This window comes from Lynx canadensis, chromosome A2 (genome assembly GCF_007474595.2).
Source record: "Lynx canadensis isolate LIC74 chromosome A2, mLynCan4.pri.v2, whole genome shotgun sequence".
Classification (NCBI taxonomy): Eukaryota; Metazoa; Chordata; class Mammalia; order Carnivora; family Felidae; genus Lynx; species Lynx canadensis.
The window spans coordinates 63,064,013-63,084,411 of NC_044304.2; the positions used below are offsets into that span (position 1 = coordinate 63,064,013).

The window sequence follows — 20,399 nt, forward strand, 5'->3', positions numbered from 1 at the left end:
CCTGGGGGACACTTTGGGGGCAGGAGGTATTATTTGGAGCAGGTGCACTGGAGCAGGTGTTTTGCTTGGTGCAGCCGGTGCTTAAGGAAGAGTCAGACCCCACCTGTGTGTAGTCTCGGCCTGGTGAGGGACGTGTCCCATTTGATTGTGAGGCTTTGGCGGCCTCTCCCTGTGGAAGAGAAGCTGGGGGTGGGGCGGGCAGCTCCGCCTCCCCAGGAGCAATGCCAACACCGCAGGGCTCTGTTTTCCCTCTCGTACCGCCTCCCACCTGTACGCTACGGGACTCGGGATGGTTCACGGGCACACTTTGTTCCGAGAGGATTGTGCTGTATCTTGTGTGGTCTTGTTTTCGCGTCTGGGGGTGGCTCGTGAGGAAGCCTGCAGGCACCTTGAGGGGAGCTTCACAGAGAACACGCGAACTGTCTGATCCAATGCTCAGACCAGAAGAGGAGAAGCCAGGTTGTACTGGTGATGAACGTTCCAGCTTCAAGTAGTACTAACGTGAAAACGAAACAGTTAAGCGCCGGCGGCGGTCGTACGAGGAGGTGCGTTACTTTTGGTCCAGGTGGACTTTGCGCATCCCCGTGGTTGCCATGAGAACGCCCCAAAGCTCCGTCCCCGGAGCTCACGGCTCAGGGGCTGTCTTTGTCTCCATGCACTCTGAATGTGGCCCGTAACTTGTTTTCATCTGGAAAGCATCATCTCGGAGGGGTATTTACTGAAACTCTGACTCTTGCAGTGAAATGATGTTAATCTCGATAAACAGCAGGAGTGAGTCTTTTCACAGCTACTTCTGACAGGCCCGGAGCCAACGCCAAAGTTATTCCAGATTCCCTTCGTGGTTAAGCTTTTAAGGGCTGTGTTTTTTTTTTAAGGAATTTCATAGCAAATGACTCTCTAGAAAGCTTTCTTGTAAATTTCAATTGTTTAAAAAGAAGCTGTAGTTTCTTTTTTTGATTATATGTTATATATTCGTGGTATTCATAATACATGTGTTCTAGTGTTACAGGAATTAGTGTCACGGCTTGCACTTCTGAAGAGCTCACCCTGCGGTGGGGAACGAGGAGACAGAGAAGCGAAGGAATAAGTTAGATGTGATAGGAGGGGTATGTACAGTGTGGCAGGATGCAGAGACCTGAGCTGCTCCTCGAGGACGGAAGGGTTTGGAAAAGCCTTAGGAGGGCAGGGCGTGTCTGCCTCTGTCAGGCTGGGGAGCCGGGACAGAGGTATGGGGAGGGATTGAGCCCCATGCATTCTGAGAAAAATGAAAATTCTTTCTGTTTTTTTTTTTTAAAGTGTATTTATTTATTTGAGGTGGACGGGGGAAAGAGGCAGAAAAAGAGGGAGAGAGAGAATCCCAAGCAGGCTCCACGCTCTCAGCCCAGAGCCCGACACGGGGCTCAATCCCATGAACTGTGAGATCGTGACCTGAGCCGAAACCAAGAGTTGGACGCTCAACAGACTGAGCCCCCCAGGCGTCCCTGAGAATAATGAAAATTCTGGAGAAACCAGCAATTTCCCTGATTCTTGCTCCTCCCATGTGAGATTTTACAGGCAGTACCAGGAGCTGGCGTCCTTCTCACACGTCCAGTGTGACTGGCGACTTTGGATGTGGACATCCCGGTTTGCACTGATAAGGCTGCCTTTCTGGCATTGTAGGCAGGGTGCATTATTCTCACAGTCAGCCGCGACTGTCTGGCTTCCTGAACATTGGATGCGGTCAGTAGACGCTTGGTCTCAAGCCCCACCTGGCTGGAGGTCCCGGAAGCTTTGGCACCTGTCATATGAAGCAACTTCGGCTCCATGTTGTAAACTGTTTATTACTTCGTCTTATTCTCTGCATCACTTTCTTTTTTTTTTTTTTAACGTTTATTCATTTTGAGAGAGAGAGAGAGAGAGAGAGAGAGAGAGAAAGCATGAGGGGGGGAGGGGCAGAGAGAGAGGGAGACACAGAATCCAAAGCAGGTTCCATGCTCCGAGCTGTCAGCACAGAGCCCGACGCAGGGCTTGAACTCACGAACCATGAGATTGTGACCTGAGCCAAAGTCAAACTCTCAACCGAATGAGCCTCCCAGGCGCCCCCAGAACAGATTTTTAACAGCAATATTGTGACAAGGACTGTTCAGCCTCCTAGCACCTCGGTGTGAAGTGGCCACCATGTTTTTAGGAGAGGGTGTTAATTTCACAGGGTTCATCCTTGGACACTGAGGGAGGCACCCAGGACCGTGATGGAGGTGACACAGGCAAGGCTGGGGGTGGCGCCCTCCCTGTTCCCTCCCTATGCGTGACCTTGGGCTTGGTACTCTCCCCGTAGAGACCTCTTCCTCCATCAGCAAAATGGAGGCACGAGCAAGCTCTGGGATTTCATCGGGGAGACTTGTTCGTGGGGACACACTGCGGTCCATGGCGTTCTTACCGTGCGCTTCTTTGGCTGGGCTCTCTGACGGGTGTGTCCCCAAAACCATCTGCACCCCCTTTGACAACACTTCCCAGACCCCAAGAACACAATGGCTACGATATCTAGGGAAGACCCAGCTCGTTCTGGGAAGGTGTTTACATGTGGATTGATGGTATTTCCACGTTATTATTCGGGAGATCCCAGTCCATCAGTGTGCTCGTTTAGTTTTGTCGGTCAGAATTGTATTTGGTTTGGGGGCACCTGGGTGGCTCTTGATTTCAGCTCAGGTCGTGATCTCGGTTCATGAGTTCAAGTCCTGCGTCGGGCTCTGTGCTGACGGCTCAGAGCCTGGAGCCTGCTTCGGATGCCCCTCCCCTGCTCACGCTGTGTCTCTCCTCTCTCTCAAAAATAAATAAGCATATAAAAATTTAAAAAAAGAATTGTGTTGGTTTTGGCCCCAGGTTGATGCAAAATTAAAGAACAGAGTGAAGACAACACATGAGCTTTTATTTTTTTTAATTTTTTAAAATGTTTATTTTTGAGAGAGAGGTGGGGGGGGGGGCGAGCAGGAGCAGAGAGAGAGGGAGACAGAGGATCCCAAGCAGCCTCTATAGTGAGAGCGGAGAGCCCAATGTGGGGCTAGAACCCATGAACCGAGAGACCTTGACCTGAGCCGAAGTCCGATGTGTAACCAACTGAGCCCCCCAGGTGCCCCAACACATGCGTGTTAAGAGAGATTATAAAAGTGAAAAAAACGAAAACAGATACAAGAATTAGATTTTACGTCCACGAGTAAGTAGCCTGTCAGGAACGGCATCGTGAGCTCAGGGTGCACACGTCAGCCACCCACCGGTGTCCTTCCCGATGGGACGCCAGCCCGCTACACTCAGCACCGTGCTCTCCCCAGAAAAGTCATCTGACTCCCTGTGCTCCATTTCCTTTTACCAAACAGCCTAAAAATAACTTTCTTGCATGGCGTGCAGTCCGGAGAATCAGAATGAAAAATCAGAAATGACACTTAGGGGGCGCCTGGGTGGCTCGGTTGATTAAACGTCCGACTTCAGCTCAGGTTATGGTCTTACAGTTCGTGAGTTCGAGTCCTGTGTCAGGGTCTCTGCTGTCAGCACAGAGCCGGCTTCGGATCCTCTGACCCCTTCTCTTGCTGCCCCTCCCCCACTCATTCCATCTCTCTCTCTTTCTCTCTCTCTCTCTCTCACTCTCTCAAAAATATTTAGAAAATAGCAAACAAATGTAGTCCTGGATCTTCTCTACCGACGTGATTTCTGAAGGACATTATGACCGTGTTCGTCGGGTCCTGGGGAGGGTGAAAATCACCCTAGGAAGCAGGCAGAGGGGGCTGGGAGGCTGGGGATTCCCAGCTAGGGTGGGGCCTGGCAATTTTGTCCCCAGAGGACCTGTGGTACTATCTGGAGTTGTTTCTGGTGTCATAACCAGGGCGCTGCTGGTGGGGGGAGGGGGGGAGCTCCTGGCACCCAGTGGGTGGAGGCCGGGATGCCGCTGTGCACCCCGAAATTCACAGGGCAACCCCTGCTGTCGTGGGGGAGGCTTGTCTGGTGTCACTGGTGCTGAGGAGGAGAAACCGCAGGATGAAAGGTGTCTAGACAGGGTGGGAGCCCAAGGGAGGAGAGGACAGAGGAGGGACAGCCTGCGCTCAGAGTGTGAGCCCAGGCTCACCCAGGTTATCCTGTCCTGGTGACGGTGCTCAGCGGGGGCTGGCTGTGGGCCGAGGGGGAAGCTGAGGGCACAGAGCACTTGGCCTTACCCCTGTGTGTCTCAGAACAGGTTGTCACCGCATAAGCTGGCCCCGGGGCACCGTGGTTGTCAGGTGGGGGCAGGTGTGGACTAGCGTCTCCCGGCATGGGGTGGAGGGAGCCAGGCTTTCCTGATGTCTGTGTCCTGAGCTGAGGTTGGTGGCCAGCTGTGTGCCTGCAGCTCCAAGGGGCAAGGGGGGCCTCAGCCCCAGGGTGGCCTCAGCCCGGCTGGAGCCCCGTGGCCCGGGCCGGGTGTCTGAGAGCAGGAGCTGAGGTCAGACGTGTTTGTTGTATGGACCGCCATACCCAGTGCCCAGTATCACAGTGGGCAAATGGTTGTTGAATGAATCACACAATATTGATTATACGGCTCTTGTGCCCATTCTGTCGAAGACTTCCCTGAATTTACGTATACCCGGGACAGGATAATCTCTGGGCCAAGCCCTGTGCCCTCCCTGCGTCCGGTGACTCTTCCTTCCGTCACGGGGGCCGTTGTTCCCGGGCACAGGTCAGCGGTAGTCCCGCCTGAGGTTGGCAGCGGTCTGCTCTGGGTGTTACTTACCCTGATTGACCCCTGGCCAGGCCCCTGGTGTGGACCATCTCACTTACCCCTCAAACAAACGCTGGTGGAAGGAACTCATACCCATTTACAGAGAGGAAAACCACAGCCTGGAGAGGAGACGTTACAGAACTGGAAAGTGGGGGGAGCTGGAATTCAGGCCTCAGGCCACGTGTGTTACTCTGAAGTCTTTGACACACAGCCTGTACGAGCTTGCACGTAAACCGGCCGGGAGACTTGGACAAGAGATTTGTTTTCTCCCTGCCTGGAGGCTGCAAGTACAAGATCAAGGTGTCCACAGGGTTGGTTCCTCCTGAGGCCTCTCTCTTGGGTGTGCAGATGGCCGTTTTCTCCCCGTGTCATCACATGTTCATCCCTCTGTGCGTGTCTGTGTTCTGACCTCCTTTTCTTATAAAGGCCGCACTCTTGGGGCGCCTGGGTGGCTCAGTCGGTTAAGCGTCTGACTTCGGCTCAGGTCATGATTTCACACTTTGTGGGTTTGAGCCCCGCGTCATGCTCTGTGCCGACAGCTCAGAGCCTGGAGCCTGCTTTCGGATTCTGTGTCTCCCTCTCTGCCCCTCCCCCATTCTCTCTCTCTCTCAAAAATAGATAAACATAAAAAAAAAAATCCCGCTCATTAAGGGTTAACATGTGACTTCATGTTGACTTTATCCCCCGTTTTAAGACTCTCTCCAAAAAGAGTCACATTCTGAGGTCCTGGGGGTTATGGATTTTGGGAGAACACAGTCTAGCATGAACACTGACACTTTCTTTTACCACTTGAAAATGGAAATGTGTGGGGCCATGTAGGAAACTCACCAACTCTGTCTGTAGGGTTCTGTGGCCAGTTCTGGAATCACACGGAAGGGAGGTTAATTTGCTAATGAGCGCATGAACACGGGCCTTGATTCTGCAAAGCAAGAGACGCACGGAGGCAGGTTCCAGGGCCGCTCCAGTGACATCACCTGGCCCTGGGGTCCCCCAGATACTCTTCCTTGAACCCTGTCACTGTGAACTCGCTCCTGCAGCAGGGTCCAACCTCACTCATCGGCGTTACCTGCACAGCCTGCTCATGACAAGCTGCTTGTAGGCTTGTTATGAAGAACCCACTGAAGAGTGCAGACCTTAGTTTCCAGGGCCGGCAGGAGGAGGAGAAGATAGGGTTCAGATCGCTTTTGTAATTAAAACACTTTCCCTAAAAGTGGAACTAGTGACACTTTCCCTGGGTCCCTGGAGGCCCCCCTCTGTCAGAGAACCGAGACTCACTTTTATTCTGACAACAGTTTGCTCTCAAGTTCTTGAAGCAGCCGTGAAGCCTCGGTGTGGGTCCCGCTACTTTGGGCCTGAGCAAGTTTCCGGAGACCGAGGGCAGCTGGTGGCCTGGCAGCCGGACGTGCCGGCTGCTCTGAGATGGAGACCCAGGCCCAGGAGACCAGGAGTCCCCGGGCTGTGAGCAGTGTCACGAGCAGGGCTTGGTGCCAGCCACGTGAGCCCGGGAGGGAGAGCCACGCAAGCCCCACTGTCCCACTTGCTGACTGTGGCCACTCTGAGGTCCTCATGCAGAGCCCCACGTCAGACTCAGGGCGACCGCCTCGGCACCCTGCCTCGACCTCCCCAAAGCCCCGGGGTCAGTTTCTGTGGCTTCTCACCTCTGTCAGCTCTGCAAGCCTATAGTTTTTCTTTTGTTGGGTATCAGACCCCGTTTAAAACTACTTTTTGGTGTTTGGAGTGATTTTGACATAGTTGCATTATTGGCGCCCCTGGGTGGCTCAGTCGGTTAAGCGTCTGACTTCAGCTCAGATCATGATCTTATGGTTCGTAAGTTCAAGCCCTGAGTTGGGCTCTGTGCTGACACCTCACAGCCTGCTTGGGATTCTCTCTCTCCCTCTCTCTGCCCCTCCCCCACTCATGCTTTCTCTGTCTCTCAAAAATAAATAAGCTCAGGGGCGCCTGGGTGGCTCAGTCGGTTAGGCATCCAACTCTTGGTTTCGGCTCAGGTCATGATCTCACAGTTCGTGAGTTTGAGCCCCACATCGGGCTCCACGCTGACAGTGTGGAGCCTGCTTGGGATTCTCTCTCTCCCTTTCTCTCTGCCCCTCCCCCTCTTACTCACTCTGTCTCTCTCAAAATGAATAAACTTGAAAAAAAATAAACTTAAAAAAAAAAGAAATTGCATGATCTTTCCTTCTTAGTTTTATTCACGGCATACACATTTTTGCTGTTTTCTGAGCACGGTGTCTGTCTGGTTATTTTCCAGTGTGTCGGTCAGGGTCCAATCAGAAGAAACAGCAAGGAAGGTTGAAATGAAAAATCACAACTGTAACAAGAGCTTAGAGTCCCGGGGGGTTGGTTAAGGATGTGAAGAATAAAGGCCCAGGGCAGACCCTCACCGGGGGCTGGCAGGACCTCGGGGGGCGGGAGGAACCACCCTGGAAATGGCCTCCCCACCCAGGGTCAGGGTCCAGACCCCACTGGGAGGAACACAGCTGTGGTCAGCTGGGTGCAGAGGTCACCGGGGGCCCTGCTGGTGATGCAGAGGACCTGCACTTGTGGGTGCAGGGGAACCCCTATGCTTGGCCACTCTGCAGAGCTAGACCGCGGCACAGCCGGGGAGGTCATCGTGGGGATACCGCACCCCTGGGAAGGGCGAGTTCTCGGACACCTGCTGAACCGTGGAAGGAGGGACCCTAAGGACATTGCCTTCTCTATCCTGCTTTAAAATACTTGCCAGATCCTTCCGACGTCTGATTTACCTCAATATGGACATCAGTTAATTGCTTTTCTTTTTTCCTTTTTTTTTCATGTTTATTTATTTATTTTGGGAGGGAGGGGCAGAAAGGAAGAGAGAGAGAGAGAGAGAGAGAGAGAGAGAGAGAGAATCCCAGACAGGCTCCGAGTTGTCATTGTGGAGCCTGATGTGGGGCTCGATCATGACCTGAGTTGAAACCAAGAGTTGGTTGCTTAACCAACTGAGCCACCCAGGCTCCCCCCAGTTAATTGCTTTTCGTATTCAAGGTGTGATTTTCTGGTTCTTTGTGTAGAGGGCAATTTTCACTTGTGTTGTGGGAACTGGGGGTTTTCTGTCAGGAGATTGTAAAAATGTTTTATTCTTGCCAGAAGTAATGTCCCTCAGGTTTAACAAAATACAGGTTTCAGCCTCCCTGTGGTTGTGGTTAGAGGGACAGTTGAATCCTAGCAGCCTCTGATAGGCTGGCCCCTCTGCTGCATCTGGGGCTCCCCTGGCCCCTGATGCTACTGCCTGAGGGTGGTTTGTCCAGGCCCACATGCTTCCAGATGCTTCTTGGGGGGGGATGGGAGTTTGTGGTCGGGAGCCCTCTTGTTGGGGCCAGGCCACTTGTCCCTGTACCTCCTGCTTGGTGACTGTGCGGGGTGCGTGTGCCGAGATCGTCCACGCGGGACCCTCTGTCGCCTCCACCCTGCCCTGGGGTTTCCTGGGCTGCTTCTCTGCAGTGAGGGTCCTGACTGATCCTTTTTGTTGATGTTTCAGCAGGATTCCTGTCCATCGTGGGAGGAGTGAGCCTCCCGGCTACGTTCTGCTGCTGGCTTGTTGGCTGGGGAAATGCAAGGTGTGGGTCAGCTTCTGTTGAGTGGGGGTCAGAGGGCACCCTTCTGCTGATATTGTCCAGTCCTGGGGAACCGACTGGCTTGCTTCCTCCTTCCTCCTTTTAGAGTTCTCTATGGACGCCTCTTGCATTGTTTCCAGAGGGTACGGCAGTTCAAGCAAGGAGACAGGGACTTGTGGACACAAGTCCCCTTTTCTGAGTCCTTTTGACATGAGTCTGCTTATCTCTGCTGGGTGCCTGCTGGGTGTTCCAGGCCCAGCCCTAGGAGCAGCCGCTTCTCCAGCAGGTTCTAGTCTCGCGCTGTCAGTGCCGGAGAGGTGCCTTGCTGTTAGTCCCTGTTTTCCACCTCCTCGGTCGCTGGACACAGCACACGTTCTGTTCCTGCCTGAAGGTTTTCTATGGCTTATCAGTAATTTGTCATGTTCCTTACAAAAATATATTTCACTGGGATTTTAAAATCTAGGGTCGCAGAGATAGCATTCTTTTGCTTTAAAACATTTCCTCTGTAGGGGCGCTGGGGGACTCAGTCAGTTAAGCATCTGACTGTGGCTCAGGTCATGATCTCGCAGTTCGTGAGTTCGAGCCCCGCGTCCGGCTCTGTGTGGACAGCTTGGAGCCTGGAGCCTGCTTCAGATTCTGTGTCTCCCTCTCTCTCTGCCCCTCCTCACTAGCACTCTGTCTCTTTCTTTCTCAAAAATAAATAAAAACATTTTTTTTTTAATTTTTTTTTTTCAACGTTTATTTATTTTTGGGACAGAGAGAGACAGAGCATGAACGGGGGAGGGGCAGAGAGAGAGAGGGAGACACAGAATCGGAAACAGGCTCCAGGCTCTGAGCCATCAGCCCAGAGCCTGACGCGGGGCTCGAACCCACGGACCGCGAGATCGTGACCTGGCTGAAGTCGGACGCTTAACCGACTGCGCCACCCAGGCGCCCCAATAAAAACATTTTTAAAAAATTATAAAAAAAAAACATTCCTCTGTATGTGTTATAGGGATTTTCCATACTTGGGAGGTTTATTTTCTAATATTATCAAATTAAATTATTAAATTATCTATTATTCAAACATCAGTGTTTCCGATTGTTTTGAATATTTAAATTCACACCAATATTAAGGTTTAGATGCACTCTAATATATTGATTAATATTAAATAATTTAAAATTAGACTCAGCGGAGATCTGTATACTTTGTTGTATGTTTAGGAAAATAGCTCATTTTCTCATTGTTTTTCTTTTTCTCCACGTCATTTCTTTTTAAGTTTTAAAAACATTTATTTATTTACGTTATCTCTACCCCCAACACAGGGCTCGAACTCACAACCATGAGAACTAGAATCACACCCTCCACCACTGAGCCAGCTGGGTGCCCCTGAAGTCATTTCCTTTTAACATTTATTTTTATCAATTTCTTTTGGCTTTCCTTAGATTTGTTGTATTATTGTACTATGTTGACTAAGTTTTGGTTTTTAATTAGTAACAAACTTACTGGAGTCTGCAATTTGGTTCTATCTAGCATGTTGTTATGGCTAATATCTTTATTATTGCCTATGTAAACACTTCCTAAGTAATGTCCTATAACTCAAGAGTTATTTGTATTATTTAAAATTTGCAACTTGTTAAATTAAAAGGTGTTCACACGGGGCGCCTGGGTGGTTCAGCCGTTAAGCCTCTGACTTTGGCTCAGGTCATGATCTCACAGTTTGGGAGCTCGCACCCCACATCGGGTGAGCACGAGCCCCGGGTGAGCCCTGCTTCTCTCTCTGCCCCTCATGGGATTCTCTGTCTTCCCTCTGCCCCCTCGTTCACTTGGACCCTCTCTCTCTCTCTCTCTCAAGAAAAGAAAAGTGTTCACACAAACTTTGGCTAAGAATTTCTAATTTCATAACACACACCTAAATGATTTATATATTTTGGGATTTTATTGTATGTTAGTTTCAATACATTTTCTTCGGCATTTGAAAAGCAAGGATATGTATGTATACAGAGGATAAAATAGGATATTTTAACTAATTTAGGTAGCAATAACTAGTCATACAAAAAAGATGTACGATTTGTATTGGGACACCTGAGTGGCTCAGTTCCTTGAGCACCTGCCTCTTGATTTCGGTTTCAGGTCACAATCCCAGAGTTTTGAGATCCAGCCCCGTGTCAGGCTCGTTGCTGAACGTGGAGCCTGCTTGGGATTTTCTCTCCCCTCTGCTTCTCTCCCTGACGTGTGCATGCACACGCGTGTGCACATGATCTGTCTCTCTCAAAACAAATAAGGGTATACATATTTATAAACTTATCAGATACCTATGTAAACATACATATATATTTGGTGTGTCTGTGTGTGTGTTTGTAGAGTTAAGACTTTTCAGATCTCATGTGGTTGCATGGGGAACACCATCCAGCCCCGGCATGTGGGTATGCAGTTAGGCTGCTGCCGGGGCTGTTTACTGAGCACTTATTATGGCCCAGACCTGGCCCTGAGACACTGTCACGTACCCTAATATCACCACCTCTGCTAACCCCATTCCTCTCGGAGCCTGAAGCTGACGGTTAAGCAATGGGGCTTAAGGCCAGGCAGCAAACAAGGGACAGAACTAGGGTTGTAACCCGAACAGGGGCTCGTTCGTGACTTGACTCTTCAAGAACCGTCTGCCTGGTTGCGAAGGGCTCCTGGTATTCAAGTGTTACCATGTTCCTTTCTTGTTTCTGGTCATTTTAGCTTCATATATTTTGATGCTATGTTCCTGAGTGCATAAATGTTAATCGTTGTAAATTGTAATATTTTTTCAGAATAAAACAAATTTTGTTCTTTTAAAAAAATGTTTATTTTTTAGAGAGAGGGGGAAGGTATGAGTGGGGGAGGGACAGAGAGAGGGGGACAGAGGATCCGAAGCAGGCTCTGCTCTGACAGCAGAGAGCCCCGTGTGGGGCTCGAACTCACGAACTGCGAAATCATGACCTGAGTTAAAGTTGGACGCTTAACAGACTGAGCCTCCTGGGCGCCCCAAACCTTGTTCTGTTTATTCTTTTTACTGCAAATTTTCTTTTGTCTGTTGTTACCATTTCTAGCTTTTTTTGTTTTGGCTTGATATTTAAATCTTTTGTTTTTAGTCCAATATAAAAATCCAGTTGGCTTTGATAGCATTGTGTATAATCTTAATCTTAATTAAGAAAAGAGTTTTGCTTACTTTGTTCATAGCTATATTTCTAGCACCTGGACCTAGCTTACAGACAATAAATATAGACACTTCCTCAATCACTTAACCAACTGGGTCTGAGAATCTCCATTCTAATTGGATGTTTGGACCTATTCATAGTTATTGTCGTGAATGGCATGTCTAGAGTTATTTTTGTCATTCTCTGTTAGTTTTAAAATTTATGCTTGTCCTTGTCTTTTTCTTTTTTCCTCTCTTTTGCCAAAGGAATCTGTTTTTCTCCCTTCTGTTTTTTGTTTTTAAAGATTTTATTTTTACGTGATCCCTACACCCAATGTGGGGCTCGAACCCACAACCCCGAGATCGGGGGTCGCAGGCTTCACGGCAGGCGCCCCTTCCTTCTGTCTTTTTAACGTGTGCTTACCTGTCACAGTTAATGCTGTATTTCTTACTGGGGTGGGAGTCCCAGTTCGCCTGCGTGTGTCTGTACCTGCCTGTCACCCTGTCTGTCGCCGAGGGAGCTGAAACCCTATGGGTTTCTAGCATGATGACAGTCACCTCCGTAAAAGTTAGCAACTGGGGGTTCTAATTTCAGTTATAACCTTCCTATTACAACTTTATGATTGTTACACTTAAGTTTCAAGAATCATTGTTGGCATCTGGATTAAACTTAGAACTTTGTTAGCCATTATTTAAAATTAGTTCTCTGTGTGAATGCTTTCATGGCTCATCTCCATTTCGATCGTATTGGGAAATTTCTATTCTTATATTGTTGACTTAACTTGTACTCAGGTTGTCTTCAAGTGACTGTTGGGACCGTTCACAGGTAGCTGAGGTTCTTTCTCCTTGGGTGTCTGAAGATGGCTTTCTGGGGCTCCCCCCTTTGCATCATAGCCTGGCTGATGGAGGAATTCTTGGTTTATGTTGTCTCTCTCTCAGGACTATAGCATGTGCTTCATCGTCCACTGACCTTTAATTTTGCAGAGAAGCTATCTGAAACGACATGAATTTTTTTTTATTCCTTCTGAAGAAGCTTCTTGTGAACTCCTTGGGCGCCTGGGTGGCTCAGTCGATTAAGCATATGACTCTTGATTTAGGCTCAGGTCACGATCTCACAGTTTGTGAGTTCAAGCCCCGTGTTGGGCTCTGTGCTGACAGCGTGGAGTCCACTTGGGATTATCTCCGTCTCCCTCTCTCTCTATAATCCCCTTTCTCAAAATAAATAAACTTTAACATAAATAAATAAATAGTTTAAAAATAAAAAAAAGAAGTTTCTTGTGAACTCCTCGATGCATATATATTCATTCAGTTAGAATCCCAGATCTGACGAGGTTGTTTATTATCAGAAAGGCTCCGAAACGTGCAGACTCAGGGATGTTTGTGACCAATGGTGATTCCTGACCCCGCTCTGGCCCCTTCCCTCTCCTGGGATTTGCCTCCTCTTTGGCTTAGATCTTTAGCATCTGTCCTAGATCCTGGTTTTACTTTTCTTCCCCTCTGTCTCGCACCTGCCCTCTGAGGGTCAGGATGGCGTCATAGGTTGGTTCTGTGTGGAGACTGTCCCTGTTGCTGGTTCCAGAATACTGCCCGTCTGCCACCCGCTGGTTCTGGGTTCAGCCGCCCGGTGGTCAGCCCTCAGGTGGCGGCTCCTTAGCCCAGACGGCTCCTTCTTATCGCCACCTTCTCTGCTCTCCTTGACCAGCCGTGACAATATGGAAAATATGAAGCAGACATTGCCTACATTTTCTCCTCTCTTTCATGAAGTCACCTCCAGCCAAAGACCTTTCTCTCTCCTGAGTCATAGTTGGCCTCCTCTCTTGACCAGGAGGATCATTTCACAGGCCCCAGAAGCAGAGGACTGCGTTTACCCAGCGTGGGCAGGCAATAGCAAGTGTGTGAGTCCTGGTGACCCAGGTCCACACTCAGACAGAGTGAGACGTGTTTCTGCACCTATTCACATGCCTGGCAGCCAAGTCCCAGGAGGAGGGGCTCCGGGCCGGGCTGGGGGGACAGGGCCGTGACCTGTGGACACCCCAGCTGTGCTGCGGGGGGCGCTCCTGCCCCATCTTTGGGCTGGGAGTGTGCTTTCCCATCTTTTCTGGGCTGGCTGGTTTTCAGCTCCTGACCTGGGATGACCTGGGGCATTAGGAGGGTCTCCTGGTGACCCCAGGGATGTGTGGTTGGACTCTCCCAGGCCCTCCGTACTAAGCCTTCTCTTTGGCATTTAGACTATTTTCAGTATTAAAAATACAGTAACATTCCATGGACATTTTCATGGAGATACCTTTATATTTCATTCATTTGTTTTTAAATGTTGATTCATTTTGAGAGAGACAGAGAGAGCAAGTGGAGGAGGGGCAGAGAGAGAATCTCAGTCGGGCTCTGCACTGTGAGCCCAGAGCCTGACACGGGGCTTGAACCCACAAACTGTGAGATCATGAACTGAGCTGAAATCGGTCGCTTAACCAACTGAGCCACCCAGGCGCCCCTATATTTCATTTAAATCATTTCTTAGGATAGAGTCCTTTTATCTTTAGGGAAAAAAAGACATGGGCATTTTTTTTGTGTGTGTGTGGGTCAGTGACTCAAGATTTTTATGATTCCAAGCTATTTTACATGAATCTTGGGTTTATTTGCTCTGCCAGCAGCAATAAATGATCCAATACGACCAGTTGTGCTGTATCTTCAACAGCGCTGGGTGTCGTAGAACAAATACACGGACATTACCTGACAGCTTATTTTCGAGGAGATGTGGGCAAACATTATTTTGTTTAGCCGGTACGTACTGGCGACATTGGCCGTTCCCCTCTGTGAACTCAATCCTGGGAGCACCATGGTGAACAGATGGGTTGCACCTGAAGAGATGAGGGCACCAGAGCCGGTCCCCTGGCGGGGGGACGTGTTGGTCGGCCTGCCCGTGGCCTTGGCACGTCTTTGTTCTGCTGGCCAGTCCTGTCCTGTGGCCTCTCTCCCCTGCTGTAGCTGCACAGTCCCTAAGAATCTTCCTGAGGTGGCCCAGCAGAACTAGAGACATACCTAGGTTTGCTTTCCTTTGCAGGCAAATTATACTTTTCATTTCGTGGACAAGCTGAAGACTTTAACAGAAACCTTGCTGGAAGTGTCCAGCGTTTTTCAGAGTGGAGGGAGTGGCCAGATGCTCAGCAAACTGCAGGTGAGTGGTGGCTTTGCTCCCAGAGCACCTGCTAGGGCGCGTCTGTGAAATCAGAGTGGCCCCTTCGAAGACCCCAAGAGCCCCTCGGGTGTGCTTGTTGGTTGACTAATCACGTTGACCTGAAGGTGAACTTGTGAGGCAGTTTTGTGAATTACCAAGGGTTCTATTCATGCCGGATGTCACTATTATGAGCATCGTGAATAATTTATTAACACTGGCCCATTCTTTCAATTCCATAACTTAGATGGAGGCATGATTTTGTACCTTAATGCTCCTTTGAGTGGTTTGCATACTATTCAACTCTGGGTCTACTTAAAGGATCAGTTATCACTCCCTGACATTCTGTATCGAGAACCTAAAATATTCCAGAATTCGGGGGCTGTGGTTTAAGATGGCCAGCTCCTGCGGAGCCCCACAGCTGTGAACTTCAGAACTTTAAATGAGGTAGGCCACATAATAACCGGGGGCCATTTGAAAAAGAACCCTAACTCACCTGAAGTCTGATAGCATGAGAAAGTATGCCCGCATTTTCATTCCTGTTCCACCTGTTTCTTACGCACCAGGTGAGTAGGTCAGGGCGATTCACAGCATGGATTCAGGAGCCAGCTTGTCTGGGTTTGATGCCCAGTTGAGCTGAGCCTAGCACTGCTGTGTGATCTCGGACTGGTCACTGAACTTCTCTGTGCCTTGGGTTTCTTATCTGTGCTGTGAGGAAATAATCGTAGTTACAAGCTGTAAATCACTGAGGGCCTGGGAGGCACTTGGAATAGTGTTTGCCACGCAGAAAATGCTTCTGTGGGACCTCCCACAGTGGGTGCTAAGACGGGAGAATTTTATTTATTTATTTTTCATTTTATTTTATTAATATTTGTTTTAAGTTTTATTTATTTTGAGAGAGAGAGAGAAAGCATGAGCAGGGGAGAGGCAGAGAGAGAGACGGAGAGAGAGAGAATCCCAAGTAGGCTCTGAGCTGTCAGCACAGAGCCCTGACACGGGTCTTGAATTCACGAACCGTGAGAACATGATCTGAGCTGAAATCAAGAGTCAGACACTTCACCGACTGGGCCACTCAGGTGCTCCCCAATGGGGGAGAATTTTATTATGGGAGAGGGAGGCAAAGGGTGCTGGGGAGCCCGGGAGCATAGGCACCTGAGGACATGCAGGTCTGACCCCGGGACCCAGAGAGGAAGGGAGGCTGGGCGGGAGCATCCTAGCCGGTCCTGCAAGGTAGTGAATACACTGCCCAGAGCTGCGGTCAGTTTTCCCTGGGGAATCCTGTGCCGGGGGGTCCTGCGGCTGCCTGCAGTGGGCCCGGGGGGGGGGGTGGTCGTGGCCCCCGACAAACCCAGGTGGTTTCCGAGCCCAGCAGCGGCCGTCAGTTCTGTCCTGGTCTTTGAAGGTCCACGACGCTGGTTCTGAGGGCGGCCACCACTGTGCGACTGCCGGGGCTATTGTCATATTCTTCTTTGACTTGTCTGCTCGTGGATTAGTTTGTTTATACGGGGGTCAGTAGGTTTCTCTGTAACGGGTCAGATGGCGGATGATGTAGGCTTTCCTAAAGTCTCTGCTGGGACTGGAAATTACACACCACATCGTAAGCAACAAAGGGAGTGTCTGCAGAGTTTCGTGAGGATGTGACCAGGTGCCTGACTGTCCCTCGAACCACACGGCTCCTTGGAGAGGTCCTCTGATGGTCCGCCGTCCGCCAGGCAGTCACGTTAGCAGCGCAACTCTTTCCTCGATCTGACTCTGCCACCAGCGGCTTAGGCTAGTGCCTTTGCTGGCGACCGAGGCCTGGACCTCCTTCCCGCTCAGTTAAGAGTGAGTGATCTCCTCTTGGAGATGTGGCCGAGGTTCAGGGACTAACACACAGAAAGTGCCCACCCTGTGTCTGCCACGTGCCCGACAAAAAATATGTAAGATTCCAAAAAGAAGCGCACACCAGGGTTTCGTACTGAAATCCTGTCATCCGTAGACACGCCGATGAAATCGTCACATCTCTGGGGCAGGTGTGAGAAGTCAGAGAGCTCGATGCAGAAGGTAGACCACGTTCGAGAATTCCTTATCAGGAGTTCCGAGTTGTAAGGTTGTGCGCTAACAAAATGTCGGGGTCACATATAAATATTCTCTAGTGAATGGACACGTTCCAGAATTAGTCCCTGTTCCGCTAGCCTCCCCCGACCCCCCCACCAACCCTCACCGCTTAATCCTGGCGCTGGTCTCATGGGATTTTGTCCTCTGTTTGCTGTGGACTGTTGGGTGTTGTGGGGGGCAGTAGTATACAAGTCAGTGCATGCCCACTTCAAGATCAAGAGGCAAAGTTTCATGAAATCACCTTGGAGGGGGCGCCTGGGGGGCTCAGTCGGTTGAGCATCTGACTCTTGGTTTATGTTCAGGTCGCAATCTCAAGGTTCGTGAGATTGTGCCCCGCGTCAGGCTGCCCGCTGTCATCTCGGAGCCTGCTTGGGATTCCCTGTCTCCCTCTCTTTCTTCCCCCTCCCTCCCATGCTCTCTCTCTCTCTCTCAAAATAAATAAATAAGCATTAAAAAAAATCACCCCGAAGAGCCCTCTGTAGGGAAACCATTGACAAAGGAGAGGCAAAGCCATCAATATGTAAGAGGGGTCGCAGCGATCATGATACGAAAATTTCTCCCGAAGATGAGATTTGGTTGCCGAAGGATTAAGAGGGTTCAAGGGACGCAGAAACCCTTCCTCAGTGCTTTTCTGACAGTGGCCCCCTCTTTACAGCTGGCCTCTGGAAAAGACCCTGTTAAGGATCTGATACAAAGGGTCACCATACACTTTTGTTAGAAAATTTTGCTGGAAGGTCACACTGAGTTCATTCTTGGTTTTCAGAGATTAGTGCGTGACTTCAGTTACAATCTGAATTGTCACAATTATTGCTTTTGGTTTTCAAGATAAAATTGTCATCAAATGTTAGGCCGTTATTTACCATGATCTTTAGAACCTTTTTTTTTTTTTTTTTTTTTTACCATGATTCACTTTATGTGTCCTTGTCTTGTATACTGAAACTTTGAGTTAACCTCACAAGTATTTTTCATTGAATAATAATTGAGAAAATGAGATTATTTTTGTGAAGCTGTGTTATTTCCCTTTAGGCAGCCCTGAGAAACAAATTCATAAGAAACTTTGTAGAAAGCCAGCTGCACATTGATGTAGACAAGCTGATGGAAAAGCTCCAGACTTACGGTAAGTGGGTGGGTGTGCGGGTGTAAGCCGGTGGGCGTGTGCGTGTAATTGTGCGAGCACACCTGGGCATGTACGTGGGTAGGCGTGCAAGCTGGAGGTCAGGTGTGCAAAAGCATTCGTGGGCAGGTGTGCAATGTAAGTGTGCGGGTGTGCGAGTGCACACGATGGGTGTGTGAGTGTACAACGGTGGGTGTGGCAGGGTCCGCTTCCCGATTGGCTCGCCGCCGGGGTGCTCATCCTCTTGCCTCTAAGTTTCGGGGTGACACTGTCCAGTCGCTCTTCCCCTCGGGTTTCTGGTTTCTCGTCCACAAGACTAGAAATGCTCTTGTTTGTTCATCCCTGCGGTTTTCTGATTTGCCGAGTCGGGGCTTGAGTAGCAGGGAGCGCACTTGGAGAGGAAGGCTTCTGATACCAAAGGCAAGAATTCTGAGACTTCAGGTAAGTTTATGGAACGAGGGAGCGTTCCTGAGTCAGGAGCTGACGGAAAGCAGGTGCGTCGATTGGAAGATTTGGAGCTGAGGCTAGAAGGTTCTGTCAATCAGCGGACGGTTGTATTGCCTCCGTAGTTTGTCAGTGCATGAATCCATTTGTTTGTTTCTTTTAAGTTTATTTGTTTTTGAGAGAGAGAGAGAGAGAGCACGTGCAGCAGAGGGGAGGGGCAGAGAGAGAGAGGGAGACACAGAATCTGAAACGGATCTGCGCGGATAGCAGAGAGCCTGATGCGAGGCTCGAACCCGCAAACTGGGAGATCATGACCTGAGCTGACGTTGGACACTTAACTGACTGAGCCACTCAGGCTGCCCCGCGTGAGTTCATTTACTGAGCGAGCGCACAGGAGAGTCGGGTTCTGTGCCGGGATCTGGATACCCTGCCCCACCATCCTGGGTGGGGCGCAGATGGCGGTGTCAGGACCAACGGCTCTGAGGTGGATTCAGGCCCCGCCCGGTGTGTCCCAGGGGTGCTCTTAGGAGCCCGGCCTGGCCGGAGGCAGGATGGGAATAGAGGAAGGACCCGAAGGGAAGGGGGGCGTCACTGGATCCTGGCACTCTGCCCATGAGCGGGAAGGGGCTGGTGTCCACCTACATCTGGAGGTCAGCGGAGGGCCAGGCATTGTAGGGGGCATGATATTTCCCTCTTATGACAAAAAAAGTTCGGTGAATTTACTGCCTTAGAAAAATTAATGTGGGGCGCCTGGGTGGCTCAGTTGGTTCGGCGTCTGACCTCACCTCAGGTCATGATCTCACGGTTTGTGGGTTAGAGCCCCACATCGGCTCGTGCTGGGCTCTGTGCTGACAGCTCAGAGCCTGGAACCTGCTTTGGATTCTTTGTCTTCCTCTCTGCCCCTCCCCCACCCGCACTCTGTCTCTCTCTGTCTCAAAAAGGAATAAACTTTAAAAAAAAGGTTAATGATATTTTAAAATAAATGTTACTGCCTTAAGTCATTTTTCAAGTAGTTAAAACACACTTTTTAAAAAATAAAATAGTTTCTGGGGCACATGGGTAGCTCAGTCGGTTAAGCGTCTGACTCTTGTCTTGGCTCAGGTCATGATCTCACGGTTCATGAGTTCGAGCCCTCTATCGGGCTCTACGTTGACAGCAAGCAAACTACTTTGGTTTCTGTCTCCCTCTCTCTGCCCCTCCCCTGCTCTTTCTCTCTGAAAAATAAATAAATAAACATTAAAAACGCTAAAAAAGGAAGTAGTTTCTGGACAGCTGTATATAACAGAGCCTGCGTGTGGTGCTGTTGGGCAGGACCATTGTGGCCTCAGATGGTTTCTGTCTGGAACAGAGGCTGTCATTACTCTGCGAGGGTGGTAATGGTGTTGACCCAGAGCCCTCACTGTTTCTGATCGACTTTTCCCTAAAACGAATTTCTATCAAGTGGGTGGAAAACAACAGCCCCAGCAATTCAGACCCTGAGCTTTTCCTACAGATGAATCAGGACCCAGAGTGTGGAATTCTCAAGGAATTGTGAGAGCCATAAAGTGTGTGTGAGTCCTCCGTTCTTCCTGCCCGACCCCGGAGTAGATTGAAGTATTCTTGTCCATACGGATGTGGATGGTTGGCCTTCACTCCTGGCCTGCACAGCCCTCTGAACAGGCCTCGTGCGAGTGGGGGGGCATGCTGGGGGCTCAGACACACTCTAAGATGCAAATCTCCTTTTGTAACTCCCTAGGTAGAGAATTCACTCACTTTTCTCCACACATCCTTTTATTTAAAAAAAAATTTTTTTTAATGTTTATTTATTTTGAGAGAGAGAGACAGAGCACAAACGGGAGAGGGGCAGAGAGAGAGGGAGACGCAGAATCTGAAGCAGGCTCCAGGCTCTGAGCTGTCAGCACAGAGCCTGACTCGGGGTTCGAACTCACAGACCATGAGATCATGACCTGAGTCGAAGTCGGAGGCTTAAATGACTGAGCCCCACAGGCGCTCCAAGTCTTTCATCTTATGAATCCTGAGCAGTCTGGTGTCTGGGGGCCTCCTGAGGAGTGAGGCCGTGGGGGACGCAGTGGTTCTCCTGACTGAACTGCAGGCACATGGGCCCTGCCCTATAGTG

At 49.9% G+C, this 20,399-nt stretch overlaps 1 protein-coding gene across 1 annotated transcript in view; it reads left to right on the top strand.

The window, feature by feature from the left end:
• ABCA13 (ATP binding cassette subfamily A member 13) overlaps positions 1–20,399 on the top strand; it is a 349,570-nt gene that overhangs the window by 124,998 nt on the left and 204,173 nt on the right. The window contains 2 exon segments of the mRNA XM_032592494.1: positions 14,518–14,631; positions 17,752–17,842. Coding sequence (XP_032448385.1) covers positions 14,518–14,631; positions 17,752–17,842 — 205 coding nt within the window.